The sequence below is a fragment of the Salvelinus fontinalis genome, chromosome 27, assembly GCF_029448725.1.
Source record: "Salvelinus fontinalis isolate EN_2023a chromosome 27, ASM2944872v1, whole genome shotgun sequence".
NCBI lineage: Eukaryota > Metazoa > Chordata > Actinopteri > Salmoniformes > Salmonidae > Salvelinus > Salvelinus fontinalis.
In genome coordinates, this window is record NC_074691.1 from 9536076 (window position 1) to 9557285 (window position 21210).

The 21210-nt window shown below is 43.4% G+C and overlaps 1 protein-coding gene across 12 annotated transcripts in view; it reads right to left on the bottom strand.

The window, feature by feature from the left end:
* Positions 1-3821: 3821 nt before the first annotated feature.
* The window catches only part of LOC129824989 (ephrin type-A receptor 7), a 75525-nt gene continuing 58136 nt past the window's right edge, over positions 3822-21210 (bottom strand). Inside the window, exons 7-17 of one of the 12 annotated variants that reach the window (XM_055884613.1) lie at positions 19957-20125; positions 19131-19239; positions 18087-18142; positions 16011-16124; positions 15384-15569; positions 13590-13651; positions 13028-13237; positions 12557-12706; positions 10799-10992; positions 9910-10065; positions 3822-9671 (exon numbers count right to left, since the gene is read on the bottom strand). In XM_055884613.1, the coding sequence (XP_055740588.1) occupies positions 9557-9671; positions 9910-10065; positions 10799-10992; positions 12557-12706; positions 13028-13237; positions 13590-13651; positions 15384-15569; positions 16011-16124; positions 18087-18142; positions 19131-19239; positions 19957-20125 (1521 nt within the window). In that variant the 3' untranslated portion in view covers positions 3822-9556. Of the gene's footprint in view, positions 9672-9909; positions 10066-10798; positions 10993-12556; positions 12773-13027; positions 13238-13589; positions 13652-15383; positions 15570-16010; positions 16137-18086; positions 18143-19094; positions 19243-19956; positions 20126-21210 lie in introns of all 12 variants that reach the window. The other 11 variants (XM_055884611.1, XM_055884606.1, XM_055884609.1 and 8 more) reach the window with 11 other exon arrangements.

Genomic DNA, 21210 nt, shown 5'->3' on the forward strand with positions numbered 1-21210 from the left:
CCCACAGTCTCGTGACAGGAGCAAGGCAGTGCCCCCAGTCCTGCCACAGCCACAGTGAACAGGAGAGCCCTGTCAGTCATTGTGTAAATATTACTTAGCTGTGTACATCCTAGCTGTAACTCTGGGCTCCCGAGTGGGGCAGCGGTCTAAGACACTGCATCTCAGTGCAAGAGGCATCACTGCAGTCCCTGGTTTGAAACCAGGCTGTATCACATACAGCCGTGATTGGGAGCCCATAGGGCGGCGCACAATTGGCCAAGCGTCGTCCGGGTTTGGCCGGGGTAGGGGAGGGTTTGGCCGTGGTAGGGGAGGGTTTGGCCGTGGTAGGGGAAGGTTTGGCCGGGGTAGAGGGTTTGGCCAGGGTAGGGGAGGGTTTGGCCGGGGTAGGGGAGGGTTTGGCCGGGGTAGGGGAGGGTTTGGCCGGGGTAGGGGAGGGTTTGGCCGGGGCAGGGGAGGGTTTGGCCGTGGCAGGGGAGGGTTTGGCCGGGGCAGGGGAGGGTTTGGCCGGGGCAGGGGAGGGTTTGGCCGGGGCAGGGGAGGGTTTGGCCGGGGTAGGCCGTCATTGTAAATAAGAATTTGCTCTTAACTGACTTACCTAGTTTTAAAAAATGAACCTTTATTTAACTAGGCAAGTCAGTTAAGAACAAATTCTTATTTACAATGATGGCCTAGGAACAGTGGGTTAACTGCCTTGTTCAGGGGTAGAACAACAGATTTTTACCTTGTCAGCTCAGGAATTCGATCCACCAACCTTTCAGTTACTGGCTCAACGCTCTAACCACTAGGCTATCTGCTGCCAGGTAGCCTAAATGAAGGATATATATATGTAGATAATTTAAACCCAGTAGGCAATTTCATGCACAGGAATCATAGCACCATATTAACAGCTTTGGACAAAAACCTAAAAGAGTTCAACTCCCTGTTCACCCATGACTGCGTGGCCATGCACGCCTCCAACTCAATCATCAAGTTTGCAGATGACACAACAGTAGTAGGCTTGATTACCAACAACCACGAGACAGCCTACAGGGAGGAGGTGCGGGCACTCAGAGTGTGGTGTCTGGAAAATAACTTCTCACTCAACGTCAGCAAAACAAAAGAGATGACCGTGGACTTCAGGAAACAGCAAAGGGAGCACCCCCCCATCCACATTGATGGGACAGCAGTGGAGAAGGCGGAAAGTTTTTTAAGTTCCTCGGCGTACACATCACGGACAAACTGAAATGGTCCACCCACAAAGACAGTGTGGTGAATAAGGTGCAACAGCGCCTCTTCAACCTAAGGAGGCTGAAGAAATGTAGCTTGTCACCTAAAACCCTCACAAACTTTTACTGATGCACAATTGAGAGTATCCTGTTGGACTGTATCACCGCCTGGTACGGCAACTGCACCGCCCACAACCACAAGGCTCTCCAGAGGGTGGTGCGGTCTGCACAATGCATCACCGGGGGCAAACTACCTGCCCTCCAGGACACCTACAGCACCCGATGTCACAGGAAGGCCAAAAAGATCATCAAGGACAACAACCATCCGAGCCACTGCCTGTTCACACCGCTACCATCCAGAAGGCGAGGCCAGTACAGGTGCATCAAAGCTGGGACCGAGAGGCTTCTATCTAAAGGCCATCAGACTGTTAAACAGCCATCACTAACAGAGAGATGCTGCTGCCTACATACAGACTCAAATCATTGGTCACTTTAATAAATGGATCACTAGTCACTTTAAATAATGCCACTTTAATAATGTTTACATATCTGACATTACTCATCTCATATGTATATACTGTATATTATACCATCTATTGCATCTTGCCTATGCCGCTCTGTCATTGCTCATCCATATATTTATATATATATATTCTTATTCCATTCCTTTAATTAGATTTGTGTGTATTAAGTAGTTGTTGTGGAATTGTTCGATTACATGTTAGATATTGCTGCACTAGATATTGAAGCACAAGCATTTCGCTACACTCGGAATAACATCTGCTAACCATGTGTATGTGACCAATACAATTTGATTTGATTTGATTATAGATTAAAGGTTTTGGTCAGCTGTGAAGAAATGTAATCCATTTGATATGACTGCATATTATTCTGGTGGCCAGGATTTTGTCTGTGCTAGCAGAGAGCAGAAAGCCTTTGTGTGTTAGCTAGTCAGCGCAGAGAGAGACAGATTGAGCCACAGAGGAGTCTGATTATCTCATCAACGGCATATACCTGTAGCAGCATAGCAGGCACATGCACAGATCGGGCTCTACCTGTGCAGAGCCCAGTTATCTAAAAGGGTCATGATCTTTTAACCTGTGACGGCATACTAGTATTTATCTAAGCCAAGTATATTCCAATACATTTGAAAGGCCTCTTAAACATTCATCTCAATATCAATGTTGACCTCAGTATTTGATGTGAATTGTATGAATAGTAGGGAACTAGTGCTTCAGATTATTCAAGAAATAAAGACATTTCTCCCCTTTAATCCTCTACTGGCACTCTTTCAGTTTTCCTCCCTCCTTGTCTGACAGTTGGGTTTAGTGCAGGATATCTGGGAGATATAAGCTTTTCCTATTCAGACATGGAGAGAAGGCTTTCATCAAGAAGGTCACTATTGTAACACCTCAAGCAACTGACTGGAAATAAAACCTCCCCTTTTCCAGCGAGTTTGCACTTTGCAGAGCTCCTTTTCTTTACTTGTTCTGTTGGAGTTTGCATGTTCTCAGCATTAATACTATGTCCAATCAGCCTGCAACCACTCAAAGTGTCCCCATAGTCGTGAGAAAAAAACACCCTCTACCAAAATACCTTTAACATAAATCTGACAAACTAGGAGCCATGAGGCTGGAAGAACACTCTGTGTTCCTATTAAATCAGTCCAACTTTACTGTGTATATCAAAATACCTAAACATTTCCCTGTCCCTGTTAGATGGCAAGGTGATAAGCAGGCTGCAGTGTACTGTAGGGATTAGTGGTGACAGAGGAGTAACCATGGATCCTCTCTTCCTCTCCCAAAAATGCATGGATGAGGTCCAAACTCCCCTGGAAACATATATTATGGATGTGTCTTAAATGGCCCCCTATTTGCTATATAGTGCACTAGTGTGACCAGAGACCTATGGGCACTGGTGAAAAGTAGTGCACTATGAAGGGAATAAGGTGCCATTTGGAACGGATATTATATGTTTTATGATTGAATTCCATCAGCCTCTGGGACGAGATGTTAAGATTCCACCAACTTAATAAAATAAATATTACAATAATGGGAGATATAATCTTTATAAATCCTTTAAGGTTCCTTTGTTTAGCCTAAGTCCCTCAGGATGGAGCTTAATTAGATTTTTTTGTGCAAGGTTGGAGGGCTGGTAATGTCTTTTTAATGACACCATCCCTTGCTGTCTTTCTTCATATATACTTTACCCACCCATGTCATTCACACACACACACACACATCACGCAAACACACACGCAAACACACACACACAATCACACACACACACACCATCACACACACACACACCATCACACACACACACACACACACACACACACACACACACACACACACACACACACACACACACACACACACACACACACACACACACACACACACACACACACACACCATCACGCAAACACGAAAAAGTCATGCATTCCATTTGTTTACATTCAATCAAAACAAGTTTGATCATATTCTTACTTTAACATTCAAAGAACACTGATTAATGATTTACAAAATGGTGCATGCTGATGGATATATAAAACGAGATCCTATGTAAAGACATGACACTAATTACGATGGAAAAGACTCCAATGAGAGAGGATTTCTATAGAGATTGTATTATATTTCCAAAAATATATGTACAGTCTATTACAAAGGTTACGAAGCAAAAAAGAAACGTCTATTTAACAAGAAATCGTCTAAGTAATGATTTTACACTTCTGCTGTTTGGGGAAAATACTCTTGACCAATGAATACTCTCAATACTCTCATCACAGAAAAATAAATAATAAATTGACAATTCGTATTACTGTACATTAAACTAAAAGGCAAAAATAAAAACAAAATACAATTCTAAATGGAAAACCTATCAGCTGTCTTTGGTCCTAAATGAGAAAGTATGTACAACTAAAATATTCTGCGTGACAGTAATCATCTGCAAGTGAGATAGAAAAATATAGTGCATTTTCAATGTATTCAGAGCTCACTACAGAGTAATGTGTGTAAAAAAACAACAACAATATAAATAAAATGTACAAGTTTTACAGTTAGAACATATACAAAGTCTCCTCGGATCTCTGATCTTTCTGACACCATCAACAGTGCTGAACTCTTTGGAATTATCCACCATCTATGCAAAGGCGCATTCACAATTTCCAACAGTTTGTCCAAAGGGTTTGCAAAATATTAACCAGTCTACTTCATATTTTAAATGACTTCTCATTCTTGAATCCAATAAACCCGCCACACAAACTGCCTTAAACTTAATTGAAACACAATAACACCCCCATATATTGAGTTAAACATCCTCAACTACAAAATGGGTAAGAAACAATGTAAAAGCGAACAGTAAAAGGTGACATTGCCTGTGAAGGTTACAGATGATTTATATGGCGGATCGATTGTATCCACGTCTTAATCTCAATTTGGCTCAAATTGCTGTCTCTACAGGACCCCTGACTCACAGGGAGAGAGGGAAGCGGGAGCGGGGGCCTCCAGCACCGAGGTGTGAAGGCCCCCAGGGGCCCGCTGCTTGAGATCAGAGCAGGGGAGAGTAGACAGAGAGAGAACGGGAGAGGGGGAGAGAACGAGGACTTGACTGCTGCCTGCCTGTGAACTGGGGAGTTTTGTGCTGACTGAAAGCCTTTGCGCCGCTGGTATTCAATTCAAAGGGCTGGCATAGACCCAATTGCTGAGCTTTGCTGTATGGATAAAGAGTGGCTCTGTCTGTCTGTGACACAGGGCCCAGAGTAGGCTGGGCAAGGTCTGATTCCCAGGTATCCCCCTACCACAGGGGTGAGTCCCTTTGGACTGAGCACAATGGAAATGTATCTAGGAAAGAATAGACAAAATCGCTAATGGCTTTACAAATGCTAAGCTTGCAGCCAAAGTCCATGATGGTGTTTCAGGGTTGGCTTTCCGAAGACCCTTTCATTCTCTACAGGCAAATGGAAGGGCATCTTAAATAATCACTGGAAAAACTGCAGCTTTAAAAATATGTATCTATGATGAGTCCACAGGAACAAAGACAGCATCAGCTACAGCCAAATACTCTAAAATTGGGTAAATATACAGTACCAGTCAAAAGTTTGGACACACCTACTCATTCCAGGGTTTTTCTTTATTTTTCACTATTTTCTACACTAGGTAATAATAGTGAAGACATCAAAACTATGAAATAACATACATGGAATCATGTAGTAACCAAAAAAGTTAAACAATCAAAATATATTTGAGATTCTTCAAAGTAGCCACCCTTTGCCTTGATGACAGCTTTGCACATTCTTGGCATTCTCACAATCAGCTTCATGAAGTAGTCACCTGGAATGCATTTCAATTAACAGGTGTGCCTTGTTAAAGTTCATTTGTGGAATTTATTTCCTTTGTAATTTGTTTGAGCCAATCAGTTGTGTTGTGACAAGGTAGGGGTGGTGTACAGAAGATAGCCTCATTTGGTAAAAGACCAAGTCCTTATTATGGCAAGAACAGCTCAAATAAGCAAAGAGAAACGACAATCCATCATTACTTTAAGACATGAAGGTCAGTCAATACGGGACATTTCAAGAACTTTGAAAGTTTCTTCAAGTGCAGTTGCAAAAACCATCAATCGCTTTGATGAAACTGGCTCTCATGAGGACCACCACAGGAAAGGAAGACCCAGAGTTACCTCTGCTGCAGAGGATATGTTCATTAGAGTTACCAGCCTCAGAAATTGCAGCCCAAATAAATGCTGCTCAAGTAACAGACACATCTCAACATCAACTTTTCAGAGAAGACTGCGTTAATCAGGCCTTCATGGTTGAATTGCTGCAAAGAAACCACTACTAAAGGACACCAATAAGAAGAAAATACTTGTTTGGGCCAATAAACACGAGCAATGGACATTCAACCAGAGGACATGTGTTCTTTGGTCTGATGAGTCCACATTTGCGATTTTTGGTTCCAATCGCTGTGTCTTTGTGAGACGCAGAGTAGGTGAATGGATGATCTCCGCATGTGTGGTATCCACCGTGAAGCATGGAGGGGGAGGTGTGATGGTGTGGGGGTGCTTTGCTGGGGACACTGTGTGTGATTTATTTTGAATTCAAGGCACACTTAACCAGCATGGCTACCACAGCCTTCTGCAGCGATACGCCATCCCATCTGGTTTGGGCTTAGTGGGACTATCATTTGTTTTTCAACAGGACAATGACCCAACACAAATCCAGGCTGTGTAACGTCTATTTGACCAAGAAAGAGAGTGATGGAGTGCTGCATCAGATGACCTGGCCTCCACAATCACTCGACCTCAACCCAATTGAGATGGTTTGGGATGAGTTGGACCGCAGAGGGAAGGAAAAGCAGCCAAGTGCTCAGCATATGTGGGAAATCCTTCAAGACTGTTAGAAAAGCATTCCAGGTGAAGCTGGTTGAGAGAATGCCTAGAGTCTGCAAAGCTGTCATCAAGGCAAAGGGTGGCTACTTTGAAGAATCTAACATCTAAAATGTTGTTTAACACTTCTTCGGTTACTACATGATTCCATATGTGTTTTTCCATAGTTTTGATGTCTTCACTATTATTCTACAATGTAGAAAATAGTAAAAATAAAGAAAAACCCTTGAATGACTAGGTGTGTCCAAACTTTTGACTGGTACTGTATGTTTATCCACCTCTTCTGAAAATACTGTGAAACCCCCCCCCCCCCCCCTATTTTTTACACAACTGCAGTTGGAAATACCTATATTTTCCCTACTTTTAATGAGAAAGAAATGAGTGAACCAAGCATTCGTCAGAGAATAATACAATGCTAAAGACATATATGATAACATTCATTTTGTTGTAAAAGGTGAAGACTGATGGCACCATTAGGTTGGCTTTTTAGCACATCTTTGCAGAGCCCATTCCTAATCTCTGTGCCCTGATTAGCATACAAAGGGAAGGGAAGTAAAAAAAAAAGGATGGATGGATGGATGGAAACACTTTTATGCATGTTACATCACCCATACTGTTTGCCTGGCTCTCCTGAATGGCTAGGGCTGGGACGGTAAGTGATTTTCACAGTATGATCATCGTAATAAGGAGTATCAGGATTTTCTATATATCATGATATTGGGTTATTAGATACTGTAAGTACCTCATACCAAACTGAAGGCCTTCAAATTAAGTGTGGTGCAATGGAAAGGATGATGTCATGACTAATGCGTGTGCCTCTCTGCTGCTTGAATGTCATTTCACCCCACTGTTACAGCCATATATTCCAAATATAGTCATACACTGTGACTTCGTTATTAAGTCATTAGCATATTCCGGGATACCATTTCGTAAGTGGCATTACTATTTAATGATTTGATAACTTAGTATACCGGTATATTATCCCAGCACAACAGACATTTCTGTAAAACCTAGCACCTTCACATCTCAGAGGAGGACCATTTCTACCTGGACTAATTATTGCTCTGTTTGGTCAATCTTCTACCCTACACTGACTGTGTCAATCATCAATCGTGAAATTCAGCATACGCAGGTGTGCATGATTTTCAAGTTCAGGATTAATGGAGCAGGTTGGCATTTACTTTCATGAGTCTTGCCCTGGAGGCAGCTCTGCAGGGTGGTCACTAGCTGGCACAGCCACAAAGTCATCAAATCTGATTTTAAACCTAACTCTAACCTTAACCCTAACCTTGAGGGGTTGGGTTAAATGCAGAAGACACATTCCAGTTGAAGGCATTCAGTTGTACAACTGACTAGGTATCCCCCTTTCCCTTTGCTTTAACCACACTGCTAACCCTAATGTCTAACCCGTACCTTAAATTAAGACCAAAAAGCGAATGTTTGTTTTCATGAATTTTTACATAGCCAATTTGGATTTTGCAGCTGGCCCATCTAGCGGAAACTGCTCAGTTCTGCCTCCAGGGAAAGATTCGTAACAATAAACGTCAACCTGCATGAAAGGATACCACAAAGAAAATGGGGAACCTTTCCATTCAACCCTACACAAGACCTGCCTCACTGAACTGCAAAAAACATTGCCATTGAATAGCCTAAAAATAATGTCAATACATTAGTCCAACACGTTTTAAGGCATTATTACTTCTAGAAAGAATGTACACAGCATTTCCTAGATTCACCCTCAACTACTGTATTCACTAAAATACGAAACAAATACCGTTTGCTGCAACATTTTGGGGTGGGGGGGGGGGCATTTCAATGGCAACACCATTTGCGGTGGATCAAGTCATCTCATTAAGTTTCAATACAATCTTTCTGTAGAGCTATCTGTGGAAACGTTCATTAATGATTTAAACAACGGAAATCAAAGTTCAGATTGAAAGCATATTGGACAATATGATCAAATGATTAATGTGGTAAACATGAACATGTAAAGAATGTTGCCACTTTGATGCTGGATATTAGATATAAAAGTTGTGATCCATCTTAAATCAATTTGAATGATTGGTGTCATACTGTTTCAAAACGTCTACATACAAATTTGAAATATGATTTTCCATCATAAATTGGGAGCATCTGTGTTCAGAAAAATGCATACAGCAAAGCACTCCTGTAAGCTTCAAACGACCAAGAGAATACTACTATCTCTGAAGTCACTTATCTGAGGTGCAGGATACCATTTTTCACTTCAAAAACATCAGGAAGAAAAAACACAAGTCACTGCAAACAGTTAAAACAGCCAGTAGTGTCTCAAGACAAACTGGTCAAAGTACCTCTAAATCATTTTCACCAAAATGTTCAGACACCATATTCATCCTTTTGGATGGGAACGTTTACCCTGTTGTCAAGTCCAAAATAGAAAAAAGGAAGAAAACAATTGTAAGGGGAAAATAAAAATGAAAGATTACTGTACGTACCACACCATATCACTGTGGCTCCTGACACTAACAAAATGAACAAACTAGTAAAGAAAATACTGAAAAACCACCGCAAGGGGAATAAACAAATTGTTTGAAATCTTTTTTCTTTTTCCTTTTTTTAAGTGAAATCCATTTTCATGGTGCACAAATAAAATCATTCACGAGGTTAAAAGAACAAGGTAATACGTATCAAACTCATTCTCCAAAGCTCCATCTCTATTTGATATGTTGTTGAGAGTTCCTCAGAGCGGTTTAAGTTCGGTATCATGTTCAGGTAGTATTCTGTCATTCTCTCCTTAATACCCGTTCTAAAGAGGGGTTAAATCCTTCGCCAAGGATCACAGGAATTATTTCATTCCGAAACATCCGGAAAACAATAGTCAGATAGGAGACGACATCACGTCACATGATTTTCAATGATTATCCTGGGAGGTTTTGCCTTAGTGCTGCTCTAGATAGCCCGTCCACAGGGGGCACTGTAGTCTGTCATCACACCTGGATTCCTGTGCCATGGAGATGCAGCATCTGGGCTCTCATAGTCTGTATGCTGCTCATGATCTTCTTCTGATGGCCCACTAAACTGATCCCCAAGCTCATCACATCCCTGCAAGATAAGACGGCCAATCATAAATCACAGCAGTGGACAACAGAGAGGCTCAAAACATCCCACGACGTATAGCAGCACCAGGTATTTAATTAATGGAGAAATAGATCTGAAAACAGGACAGGCAGTACTGCCATGTCCAATGATATTGAATGAGAAAATAATTATATGACAACTCTCCAGAACTGGCTATATTGGATTTGACCTCCACAATTGTTGTAAAGTTCAGGCTCCTTACTCAATTGACATCCTGGCCACAGAGTCCAGTGAGCTGTAGCCAGCAGCGGTGAAGTTGTCTCTGTATCTCTCCATCTTGATGGCCTCCAGCCACTCCCCAACCGAGCGGAAAGTAGTGAAGTCTGGTGTGCTCTGATCTAACAGGGGACTAATAGGTCTGTTGGATGAGCAAGAGGAAGCCATTAACGTCTCATGCGAAAACTGAAACATTCCCATAACAAACACAAATTGAGCCGGGAGCAAAACACAAAGACATCCCGGGGTAACAATAAATTGCATGTGAAAAAGAAATGAACACATTTTGAAAATTTCAATCGATGTCAAATTCAAAAGTGCCGATGCCATCTGATCCTCTTTTTCAAAAAAAAGCGTGTGCTAAGTAACTATCAAAAACCCTCAACATCATATGGATGGTAATTCTACTTCAAACCTCCACAAAATGGCCTTCAAAAATGCACTTTCTAACAGTTATTTTTTGAGGGGTTATGCTGTCAATCTCACCCAGATTGTGTTCTGAATGTAAATAGAATTAATTTGACAAATGTCCCAGAGGGGTCCAGAGTTCCCACAGCACTTAAAAACCCCAGGAACTCATTACAGGGATTGATTTAAAAGCCCTGCTATTGACCATAAAGCCATGGAAGCTGTTTTGGCTTATTGATTCTCCGGGATTTATCTTTCATCTGTGAACTCCTGTGGATAAATCAACCCCTGGATGCTTTGGATTGTCCACTAATGTAGCTCCATAGGAAAGAAATATGAAGAAGCAATACATACTTCCATAGTCTTACAGCTACTTTGGTCAAATCTTATAACTGAATCTGCTAATTTATTCCATTGGAGGTTTGTAGTGCTCAGTTACAGGGTTTAATGAGACAGGCTTTCCTTACCTCGTGCAGGTTCCCACCGGGGTTTTCAAGGTATTGGGATTGCGAATCATCTTATCAAGGATGCCAACTATTTGATCAAATTTGGGTCGATCGGCCCTGTCTTTCTGCCAGCAGTCCAGCATTAGCTGGTGCAGGCCTGGAGGGCAGTCCATGGGAGCAGGGAGGCGGTACCCCTCTTCTATGGCCTTTATCACCTGGGAAAACCAAAACACAGGCAAGTCTTTAACGGCTATTACCACTACCATTACCACCACATTAACACAAGTCACCATGTACTACAGTTAATTTCCATTTCATTCTCTAATCAAGATGTTTGTAAACAGGAAGTGTCAGTACAAGTCTTGTGTGGTTCCCTATTTACAGAAGTGGCGCTTTGAGGAGAAACAGGCCTAACCAGATGTGATCACTCAATCTCAGCTTGTTAAGATGATGGTGAGACCCAAGGACCCAGAGTAGCAGGACCCAAATTAGGAGATATTGAGAGTAGCATCTAGTGTCCCTGTATGGTACAGAGGTGGGTCTCTAGAACACCTGCCCATGCCTGTCATACTATACAAATAGACCTGATTGTAATTAATTAAGCAAACAGTGGCTCTGTTTTCCCTTAGATGCATCCGTCATATTGTTTGTACTCTTTGTCTCATCAATAGACTGCATTTACACAGATCTAATGAATAATGAAAATACGCAAAGTTGCATATCTTCCAGCTACATCTATTCTCACTCTGTCAATAGTTAAAAACAAAGTCCATTGAAAGTCAACGGCGTGAGAACTTTAAACATTAGGGGCAATGGGCACCTTTGACTTGAGACTCAACCGTCTCTTCCTCTATTTCGGGGAATGTGAGTTTGTTTATTTTCTGCACATATTCATCTGTTATTCCTGTCAGGGCTATTCAAACAAGACTGAGCTACGGAAGAAAAAGTGTCAAAGGAGCTGTTTGCCAACATCTTGACAGAGGAACCGTAATCTCTGACATTGACGCCTGTCAAGCACGCTACTTCCATCACCAATCATGTTTAGCATTTCTAACAGCTGATTGTTCAATCAGCAGGCTTCTCATTAGGAGGAGCTGAGAGTAATATAATCCTATTTAGTCGTTCTGCTGAGGAGAAGACTGTTTGTCCTACTGGATTATGGCATCTTTAACTTCGCCACGGGAGAAAACTAGCACTGGAGCATCTTTCAGACAAGTACTTGCAAACGGCGGCAAATTAAAACATTTTACCGTTTAAGTATCATCGTTACTGACTTTCAAATCGGCGACCAAACCCCTCTAAAGCCCCTGTTGCGATCAGCACGGTGAACAGATTTGCAATGTTCATCTGTTCCAATTTTCAGTTTCAGCAACGACCGTAGCTGAAACTGAAAGTTCTATATGACTAACTAGATAGCTACGGCATTATTGAACTCTGACAAATAAGGTTAAATTATCATAACTCATTATAAAGGTTAAAAGCAGTTTTGAAGTCCAAAAAGTATTTTGTATGCCAAGTATCCAGTCTCGTTCTTTATATTATCATATAAAAGCATTTTATGAATATCAATCTCTGATTAAAACAGAATGAATTAATACCTAACAATCCTCCTCATTCACCTCTAAATAGTAATTGTGGCCCACGTTTAAATCAGTCCTAAGAATTCAGCTCATTCTGTTATTCTGTTCATTCTGTAATATGATAGCCAGTCTCTGAGTAACATGTGAAACCTGACATGTATTTGGTGAATGATTGACTTCCTGTAAGAGAGCAACTCACATCTTGATTGGACATGTCCCAGTAAGGCCGTTCCCCATAGGACATGACCTCCCACATGACAATGCCATAACTCCACACATCACTAGCGGAAGTGAATTTACGGTACTGGATGGCTTCCATTGCTGTCCATCGAACAGGTATTTTTCCACCCTGTTCAGTAAAATGCAGGTCAGTGGCTGGAGTAAAGATCAAATTCATTATATCCTGCATCTTCCCCTAAAACATCAATTAGAATAGAGTTACAACTTTGCACACAGGGTCAGCAAAACTTCCAAACGTTCAAAGCTAAAACTTCACCAAAGAGACTGCAGGCCTTGCATATTGAATAACTAGGCCCAGACATGCATGGGCATGCATGCGTAGTTTATACTCCATTCCCATGCATTGGCTGTTGGCTTGATTTGAGTGTTCAGAGAGAGCTCAGGGAGTCTAGGCAGGGAAAGCAATACGGGGCTGGTTTAATTGACTCACCGTTGTTGTGTAGACAGCCTCGGGATCGTCATCGATCACTCTTGACAGGCCGAAGTCAGACACTTTACATACGAGATTGCTGTTGACAAGTACATTTCGTGCAGCCAGATCTCGATGGACATACCCCATGTCGGAGAGATATCTCATCCCTGCTGCTATGCCCCGCAGCATTCCCACTAACTGGATCACTGTGAACTGACCATCATGTTTCTGTACACAACAGAGGAAAACAGTCAGCTAAGCAAAATCCACTCAGTTCACAAAGATATTGCAGTGGTATTATTTATAGAATAAGGAACTCTTAATGCGAACATACTGTATTACACATGTATAACTGGTAAGGGAGTTGCGGTTTACATTTAAAAAAATATTTAACCTTTATTTAACTAGGCAAGTCAGTGAAGAACAATGACAGGCTACGACGCTGGGACTCCCAATCACGGCCGGATGTGATACAGCCTGGATTCAAACCAGGGACAATAGTGACGCCTCTTGCACTGAGACGCAGTGCCTTAGACCGCTGCTCCACTCGGGAGCATTGAACGCGTTGAAAGGTACTCACCCTGAGAAAAGCATCTAACGAGCCGTTTTCCATATATTCAATCACAATCATCACCGGTTTGCCTGAAATCAAGGGTGACACATCCATTATTTGCCAACAACAAAAAAATGTCTTGCAATTGTTTATTAACGGCTGGCTAAAATACATTTCCGCCTTCAGTGTTATATTGAACCTGTTGTTTCATTGGTTTGTAATTAAGTGTTAACATCTGTTCCTTATATTAGGCTGTCTAAATGAGACAATATAAAACTGGGAGCAAGGCTAATTTGATCAGAAACACTATATGTACAAACGTTTGCGGACACCCCTTCAAATGTGTGAATTTGGCTGTTTCAGCCACACCCGTTGCCGACAGCTGTAGAAAACTGAGCACACCGCCATGCAATCTCCATAGACAAACATTGGCAGCAGAATGGGCTTACTGAAGAGCTCGGGACTTTCAACGTGGCACCGTCATAGGATGCCACCTTTCCAACAAGTCAGTTCGTCTAGCAGGGCAGATTTCTGAGCTGCACACAAGCTCACAGAACGGAACCGCCGAGTGCTGAATCACGTAGCGCGTAAAATTCTTCCTTTGGAAGCAACGTCAGCACAATAACTTTTTGTTGGGAGCTTCATGAAATGGGTTTCCATGGCCGAGCACCCGCACACAAGCCTAAGTTCACCATGCGCAATGCCTAGAGTCTGCTGGCGGGGTGTAAAGGTCGCCGCTATTGGACTCTGGAGCAGTGGAAACATCTGAAGTGATGTATCAAGCTTCACCATCTGGCAGTCCAACGGACAAATCTAGGTTTGGTGGATGCCAGGAGAACACTACCTTCCTCTATGCGTAGTGCCAACTGTAAAGTATGGTGGAGGAGGAATAATGGTCTGGGGTTGTTTTTCATGTTTTGGGCTAAGTCCCTTAGCTCAGGTGAAGGGACTTTTTAATGCTACAGAATACAATGACATTCTAGACGATTCTGTGCTTCCAACTTTGTGGCAACAGTTTGGCAAAGGCCCTTTCCTGTTTCAGCATGACAATGCCCCCATGCACAAAGCGAGGTCCATACAGAAATGGTTTATCGGCATTGGTGTGGAAGAACTTGACTGGCATGCACAGAGCCCTGACCTCAACCTCATCGAACACCTTTAGGATGAATTGAAACGCAGACCGTGAGCCGGGCCTAATCGGCCAACATCAGTGCCCGACCTCACTAATGCGCTTATGGATGAATGTAAGCAAGTCCATTACTAATACTTTTGGTCAAGAACAAAAAAAGTATGTGCACACCTGCTCATTGAACATCTCATTCCAAGATCATGGGCATTAATATGGAGTAGGTCCCCCTTTGCTGCTATAACAGCCTCCAGTCTTCTGGGAAGGCTTTCCACTAGATATTGGAACATTGCTGCGGGGACTTGCTTCCATTCAGCCACAAGAGCATTAGCATTAGTGACGTTGGGCACTGATGTTGGGCATTTAGGCCTCGCTCAAATTGACAAACTGACTTGTTGGAAAGGTGGCATCCTATGATGGGTGCCACGTTGAAAGTCACTGAGCTCTTCAATAAGGCCATTCTACTGCCAATATTTGTCTATGGAGATTGCATGGCCGTGTGGTCAATTTTATACACCTGTCAGCAATGGATGTGGCTGAAATAGCCCAATCCACTAATTTGAAGGGGAGTCCACATACTTTTGTATATATAGTGTATGTACATATTAAGAATGGTCTTCGAGTGCACTTGCATTACTTTCTTGTTGTAGTTGTAGGCGTGTGTGTGTGTGTTTGAGAGAGAATGCAGTCCTTACCTCTGGTCACCACTCCCTCCAGATGGACAACATTGGGATGGTCAAACTGGCCCATAATGCTGGACTCACACAGGAAGTCCCTCCTCTGTTTCTCTGAGTAGCCCACCTTCAGGGTTTTAATGGCCACTGACATGTCCCGTTTCCCTGGGAGTTTCATCCGTCCACTACACACCTCCCCAAACTCTCCTGTGAGACAGACAAAGAGACAAAACCACTCATGAGTCATGAACCTTCAGAAAAACTAGCAATCCTGTTTTTTTACAAAGTGCTTAGTGTATGTTCAGAGAAAACAGCCGTGCTGCAGGAGATAATAAATTGGAGTAGGACATCTTGTTATGCTCAAGCTGTGGATATATAGATACTCTCATTGACTGCATCTCTAAAACTGATGTGGCAGCAATTCATCAGCCGTGAAGCATCTTTGCTATTGTCGTACCTTTAAAAAAGATGCAGGCCCACACATTAACTGCAATGAACTTTACCCCCCCTTTTTGCAATTGCCCTATCAATATACAGCGAGGATAAACCGTGTCCCCATTCAAAGTGTAAATATGTTGCTGTCATTGTGATGTATGAGTGTATGGTATGACTAAACAGAGAGAGCTGGGAGACACCAGCCAGACTCACCTGCTCCAATAACTCGCTCAATCTTAATGCAGGACGCGTCCAGCTCCTTGGCAAATTGATGGACAGCCCTGTTCGGGTCCTCGTAGGTTTCAGGGTCAATGTATGTTTTGGTGCCTGGAAATTTAACTGTAGAAAGGTAAGGGGATTACTGTTACGATTAAATATGCATACAGCATGCCGGGCCGACCGGGCGCTTGTCAGACACACCATTACCAACGGCAACCATTCAGAAGGAATTGCTAAACAGCCAGCTGATGGAAAGCACCTGTGTCAAAAGCTCTTTCTACAAACACCCTTATACCAGACATTTATTCTTTTTTCCTTTTTTATTTTTCCTCCAATAGAAATGAAAACGTTATTATATTTTCTTCTTAACCTCCTCACAAAAGGACGAACAAAGATTTGAGCAGCCTATGAGATTTACTGCCAAGGTTGTCTGCTATACTGAGCAGGTTTTGGAGCTAGCTCAGTCTATCAAGCTCTGCCAGTGAATGAAAAGTCTGTTAGACAGACCCTGATATACAGTAATGCTAGTCATAAATGCAAGTTATTTTCTTATGGTCGTTTCTGTGGCTTGCTAACCTCCTGAATCACGCTGCCCAGGTAATGGTGACTGCAGTTATATCACAGTTAGACCAGTACAATGAGTGCATGTTTTGAATCATGTATCACCATAAAATATGAAGTAACACAATGATACTGGAATGACTCATACATATTCATGCACACATAGGGGAAATGCGTAGTACAAAGAAAAAGAAGCATTTAGCTGACCGTGGTTTGAGAAAAAAAATTATATAACGCCACACTAATAAATTACACTGTTATGGTACATGAGTGTGTTCCGCTGACCTAATTTGTTCATATCAAATTCCCCCTAATTACAACATAACCTGCCAACTTCCATACCACAAGCTATTTAATGAGATGCATATAGTTGAAGACAATAACATACAAGAAAAACAGACACACCAAAACACCATAATTAAATTACTAATCAGCTCCAGGCTCAATAACGACAAGCAGAAGAAAAAAAATTCTGCAATATCCTCTGTTTGCGTCCTGGAAAGCCATATTGGCCTATCCACTAACAAACACTATGCATTGTTTTCCAGCTAGGAGCTCCAGCGATGGCAGCTGATATTTCCCTCCACTCGCTCCTATAATTGCTTCGTCCATCCAAGCTGTCACTGGATCTGATAGGGAGACGTCTTATCACGACTTCTCGCGCTACACAGCGGACAAATTAAGCCTACATGTTGAATTCACGCACTATCTGGCTTCTGTCGCCCTGGCAGCGTTTCCTCATTTAATATTGTAGAGCAAGTCCCTCTATTAGGCCCAACAACAGCAGAGAGCTCATGTTTGTGTTTTCATCACCCAGTGTTTTTAGCAAGAGGACCTGTGCCTTCCTACAGCTTGATCTGTCAGATACTTAGCAGCCGAGGACCGTGGAACGCCAACACAGCCCTCTTTCTACCGCTGTGGCCGACACCCTCAACCTTTGTTTCCAAATCGTCAGTTTGCCTCCAGCAACAGATCATTACGGCTTCGCTTGGGAAGATGTCTGCGGCTGCATCTCCAGGGGCATCGTTAGGACAGGGTGGTGTGGTGTGTGTGTGTGTTGGTTAAAGGAGCGTGGAAGGAGAACCTTAGGATAGAGTGAATGTATCTCTATCTCTACTCCGAGGAACACCAGGAGACGAACAGTATACGCCGAGCATACCAAAGAGCCTGAAAAGTTAGGGTTTTTCATTTTTAATGAAGACTTATCACTTTGAGCTCAGCTCAGCCCTGGCTCACGGCTCTCTCGCAAATCTCATACGCACGTATTTGCAGATTGGAACTAGGCCTAATGTCCTCATCTCAACAGATTTGTCCATTAAATCCCAAACAGATGCTAGTGTGAGGGTTCCTGTCTTTCGTTAGAATAAAAACCTATCAAATGAAAGGGATCAAACATTACGGCGTGGGGGCCTTGTTGTTGGACCCATTTCCCGTGTCACGGCGAGGCCGGGCTGTAATTGAGGTGTTTCAATGTGTGCGTGTGAGCTGACGGGGAAAGAAGGGACTCACATTGGAAATACAGCTCCTCGTCTCCTTCCTGGTCCGCCTTGCTGTAGCCACAGTGTCTGACAGGGAGAGAGGTAGAGGGACACACAATCAACTGATTGGGCAGAGGCAGAAGGTAGAATGGTCTGTTTTGCTAGAATCTTAATGCAGCGAAGCCATAATGCTGCCTATACATATACAGTACCAGCGGAGAGGTATGGGAACAATGTCTGGCTGCTGATGTTGAACTAAAGTACCCTCGTGTGGTACTACTACATGCTGCTCTCTGTAAAAGACTGATCAGCATTCCTTGTAATATTAATTTGCAACACTGATGTATTGAATGCACCCTCAAGCAGGTAATTAATTGCACTAGACAATAGTGTTTGCTGGCAAACTGAAAAATGGATGGATGGGAAACATCAAGTAACACATGGTTGACATGCAGGTTAATATGTCAAATGTATATAGAAATTCCATGTGTACAAGGCTCTACCCCCATGTAAGGCATGCTGTGATGAAATGCTATCCATATAGTAACGAAGCATCATTGGAGCGGCGCACCAGGAAATGGCGGTAATGGTGACTGACACACAGGAGGGTTGCTCTGGTAGGAGATGGCTAGAAGCACTGCCAGACAGTACTTCATCCTACCTGAGTGTATTACTGTATAACGCCACAGATGTAACACACGCACACACGTATGTACACAAACACACAGCTAACGGACACGCGCACGGACACACACTCACCAGCACCCTCTCACTCGCACGCACACAGAAATATGAGCAAAAAGCTCTCATTTTAGAGTACACTTGTCTCTATAATGGATCCATTACAACAACAACAAAAAGACATGCAAAAAAATACGGTCCGTTTTCCTTCACAGCGTGAGGACTGGAAAATGATGCTTCACAAACCATTAGCACAGCATGCCACAGATGATGGGTGCGTGTGGTGTGTGGTGGCCTGACTCCACGGCTATGGAGGCCAGTGAGTGACAGAAAGGCTAATTGACAAGCAGAGACTCACAGCAGCGGAGAGTCAATGGGGCCCGCGAGAGCGTACCTTCTCCCAATGATGAAGCCGAACACCATGAAGACCAGGATGATGGTCCCCGCCACGGCCACCACCGCGATGATGATGACGGGATTCTGCTCGCTGGAGACAATGGTGGCTGCTTGGAGAGGGACACACACACGCAAGCAGACACACACACACACACACACAAACACACACACACAAAGGGCACACAGTGTGAACTTTCAGCACATCAGACGTTGGAATCTACAGGGCATAATAGAACCAATGAGGAGTGAGCGGGGAGACTGATAACCCCCTTCTCGCCCTTTACCACAGAGACAAGGGTGTCTAGTTCTATTTCTAGCCTCCGCATGCACGGCTCCACTGTTTCAGAAAGTGGGCTTAATAGTCCCAGATGGTAATGCTGGTGCCCTTCTCCTGAAACAACGACACATTCAGGTTGGATTGTCTCCCATTCAGAGACACATTACACCGCTATACTATTTGCATTGACAAACCACCAATTGCTCAAAAGAATGGGTGCAGTGGCACTTTCTGCTGTCAGTGCAAACGGTGCATTACTGGGAGAATTCGAGCATTTTAAATCAAGTGAGTTCAGTTGCTATATAAACACCAGCGACAGAGGACAGCAATGATTTCTGAGCCCTGCCACTTTAGTTGAGACCTACTGCTCCTTGTGGACGATCCTCAAGCATATTTCTAAAAGGGAAAATTGGAGCTATGAGATCAGCAGTAACTCGACGAAGGCCTGAACACACTAATCATCTCTATAGAGTGTGTGTGTGTGCTCATGCGTGTGTCCGTGCGTGCCTTTCGTGTGTGCACGCCCGTGCATGTGTTCTGCTGGTACCTGAGGCCTCCTCCTTGGTGGTGACCTCCAGCCGGGGTCCGTAGGTGCCGTAGCCGGCCGCGGTGAAGGCTCGGATCTGGAACACGTAGGCAGTGCTGGGTTTCAGGTTGTTCACTGTGGCTGACGTGGACCTGGACTTCACTGTGGAGTAGATGCGATCCTTCTGGTCCTTTAGAGAGGAACAGACATTGGCTTTGTGTTATGTTAAATTAGTCCTGTCAATCATAGACACCAAGATACAGCCATTTTTTTTAACATAAATGTTTGGACAATGATAATTGAATCGCGACCCAACATTTATTGTGTGTGTGTGTTTGTGTGTGTGGCCTATCAGTGGGAAAGCTGGAATGTTTCTTCAGTTTGATACGTTTCTTGAAACTGGGGTGATGGGGTGAGGGTTGACAGGTCAACTCGGAGGACATGCTGGCTGTCCAGTCTGTTTCTGCTTTTAGTTTTCAGCACGGCCCTAGCAGAGAAGCCACTTTCACACAGATAGGTAGTGCTGAACGGTAGCATGATTCTGATTGCATGACAGGCGAAAGCAGGATACTCATTTCCCGGGAAGCGCATGCTCAGTCCGCAAACAAATGACAGCTCCACCAGCTGCTCCTCTGCGTTGCCTGGCAACGTGACGCTTCCCATCTCCACTCGAAAGGGCTCCCGTATCCAGTCGTCTCGTCTCCTGTTCTCCTCCGGGAATCAGTAGCAAAACTTTCCCTTCAGCTTGAGAAGATGATGTTCAATGTTTTTTTTTTCAGTGTGTCGCCGTGCGCTTTGTTGACCAGATTCGGAATCTCTACATCAGCATTTTGGAAACGTGTCAATCCTTCCGTTAGAAACACGACCAAACGCTGAGCTTCATCTTGAAGGCATCTACTTTGTCCCTCTGTTCACATCGATTGTGCCCCCTCCCTAGCATTGACACATTGAGCGAATTCAGATGATCAAAAATATCTGGCAGGTAGGCTACCTGCACTAGCCATTCCTCACAATCGAAATGTTCTGCCAGAGGTGACTGGTTTTCCGAAAGAAACTCAGTAATCTCCGCCCGAAGCTCATAAAAATGACCCAACACTTTTAGCCCTGGAAAGCCAGTGGACCTCTGCATGATAAAGCACCTGCTGGTGCTGCCCCATCAGTGGTCACACCGACGCACCAATCCCAGGCCAGTCCCACGGAGCCCAGGAGCATATCCATTGTGTTAAAGATATCCTCTGCAGTGGTGGTGGTGGTGGGCAAATCAGCACTAAAAAG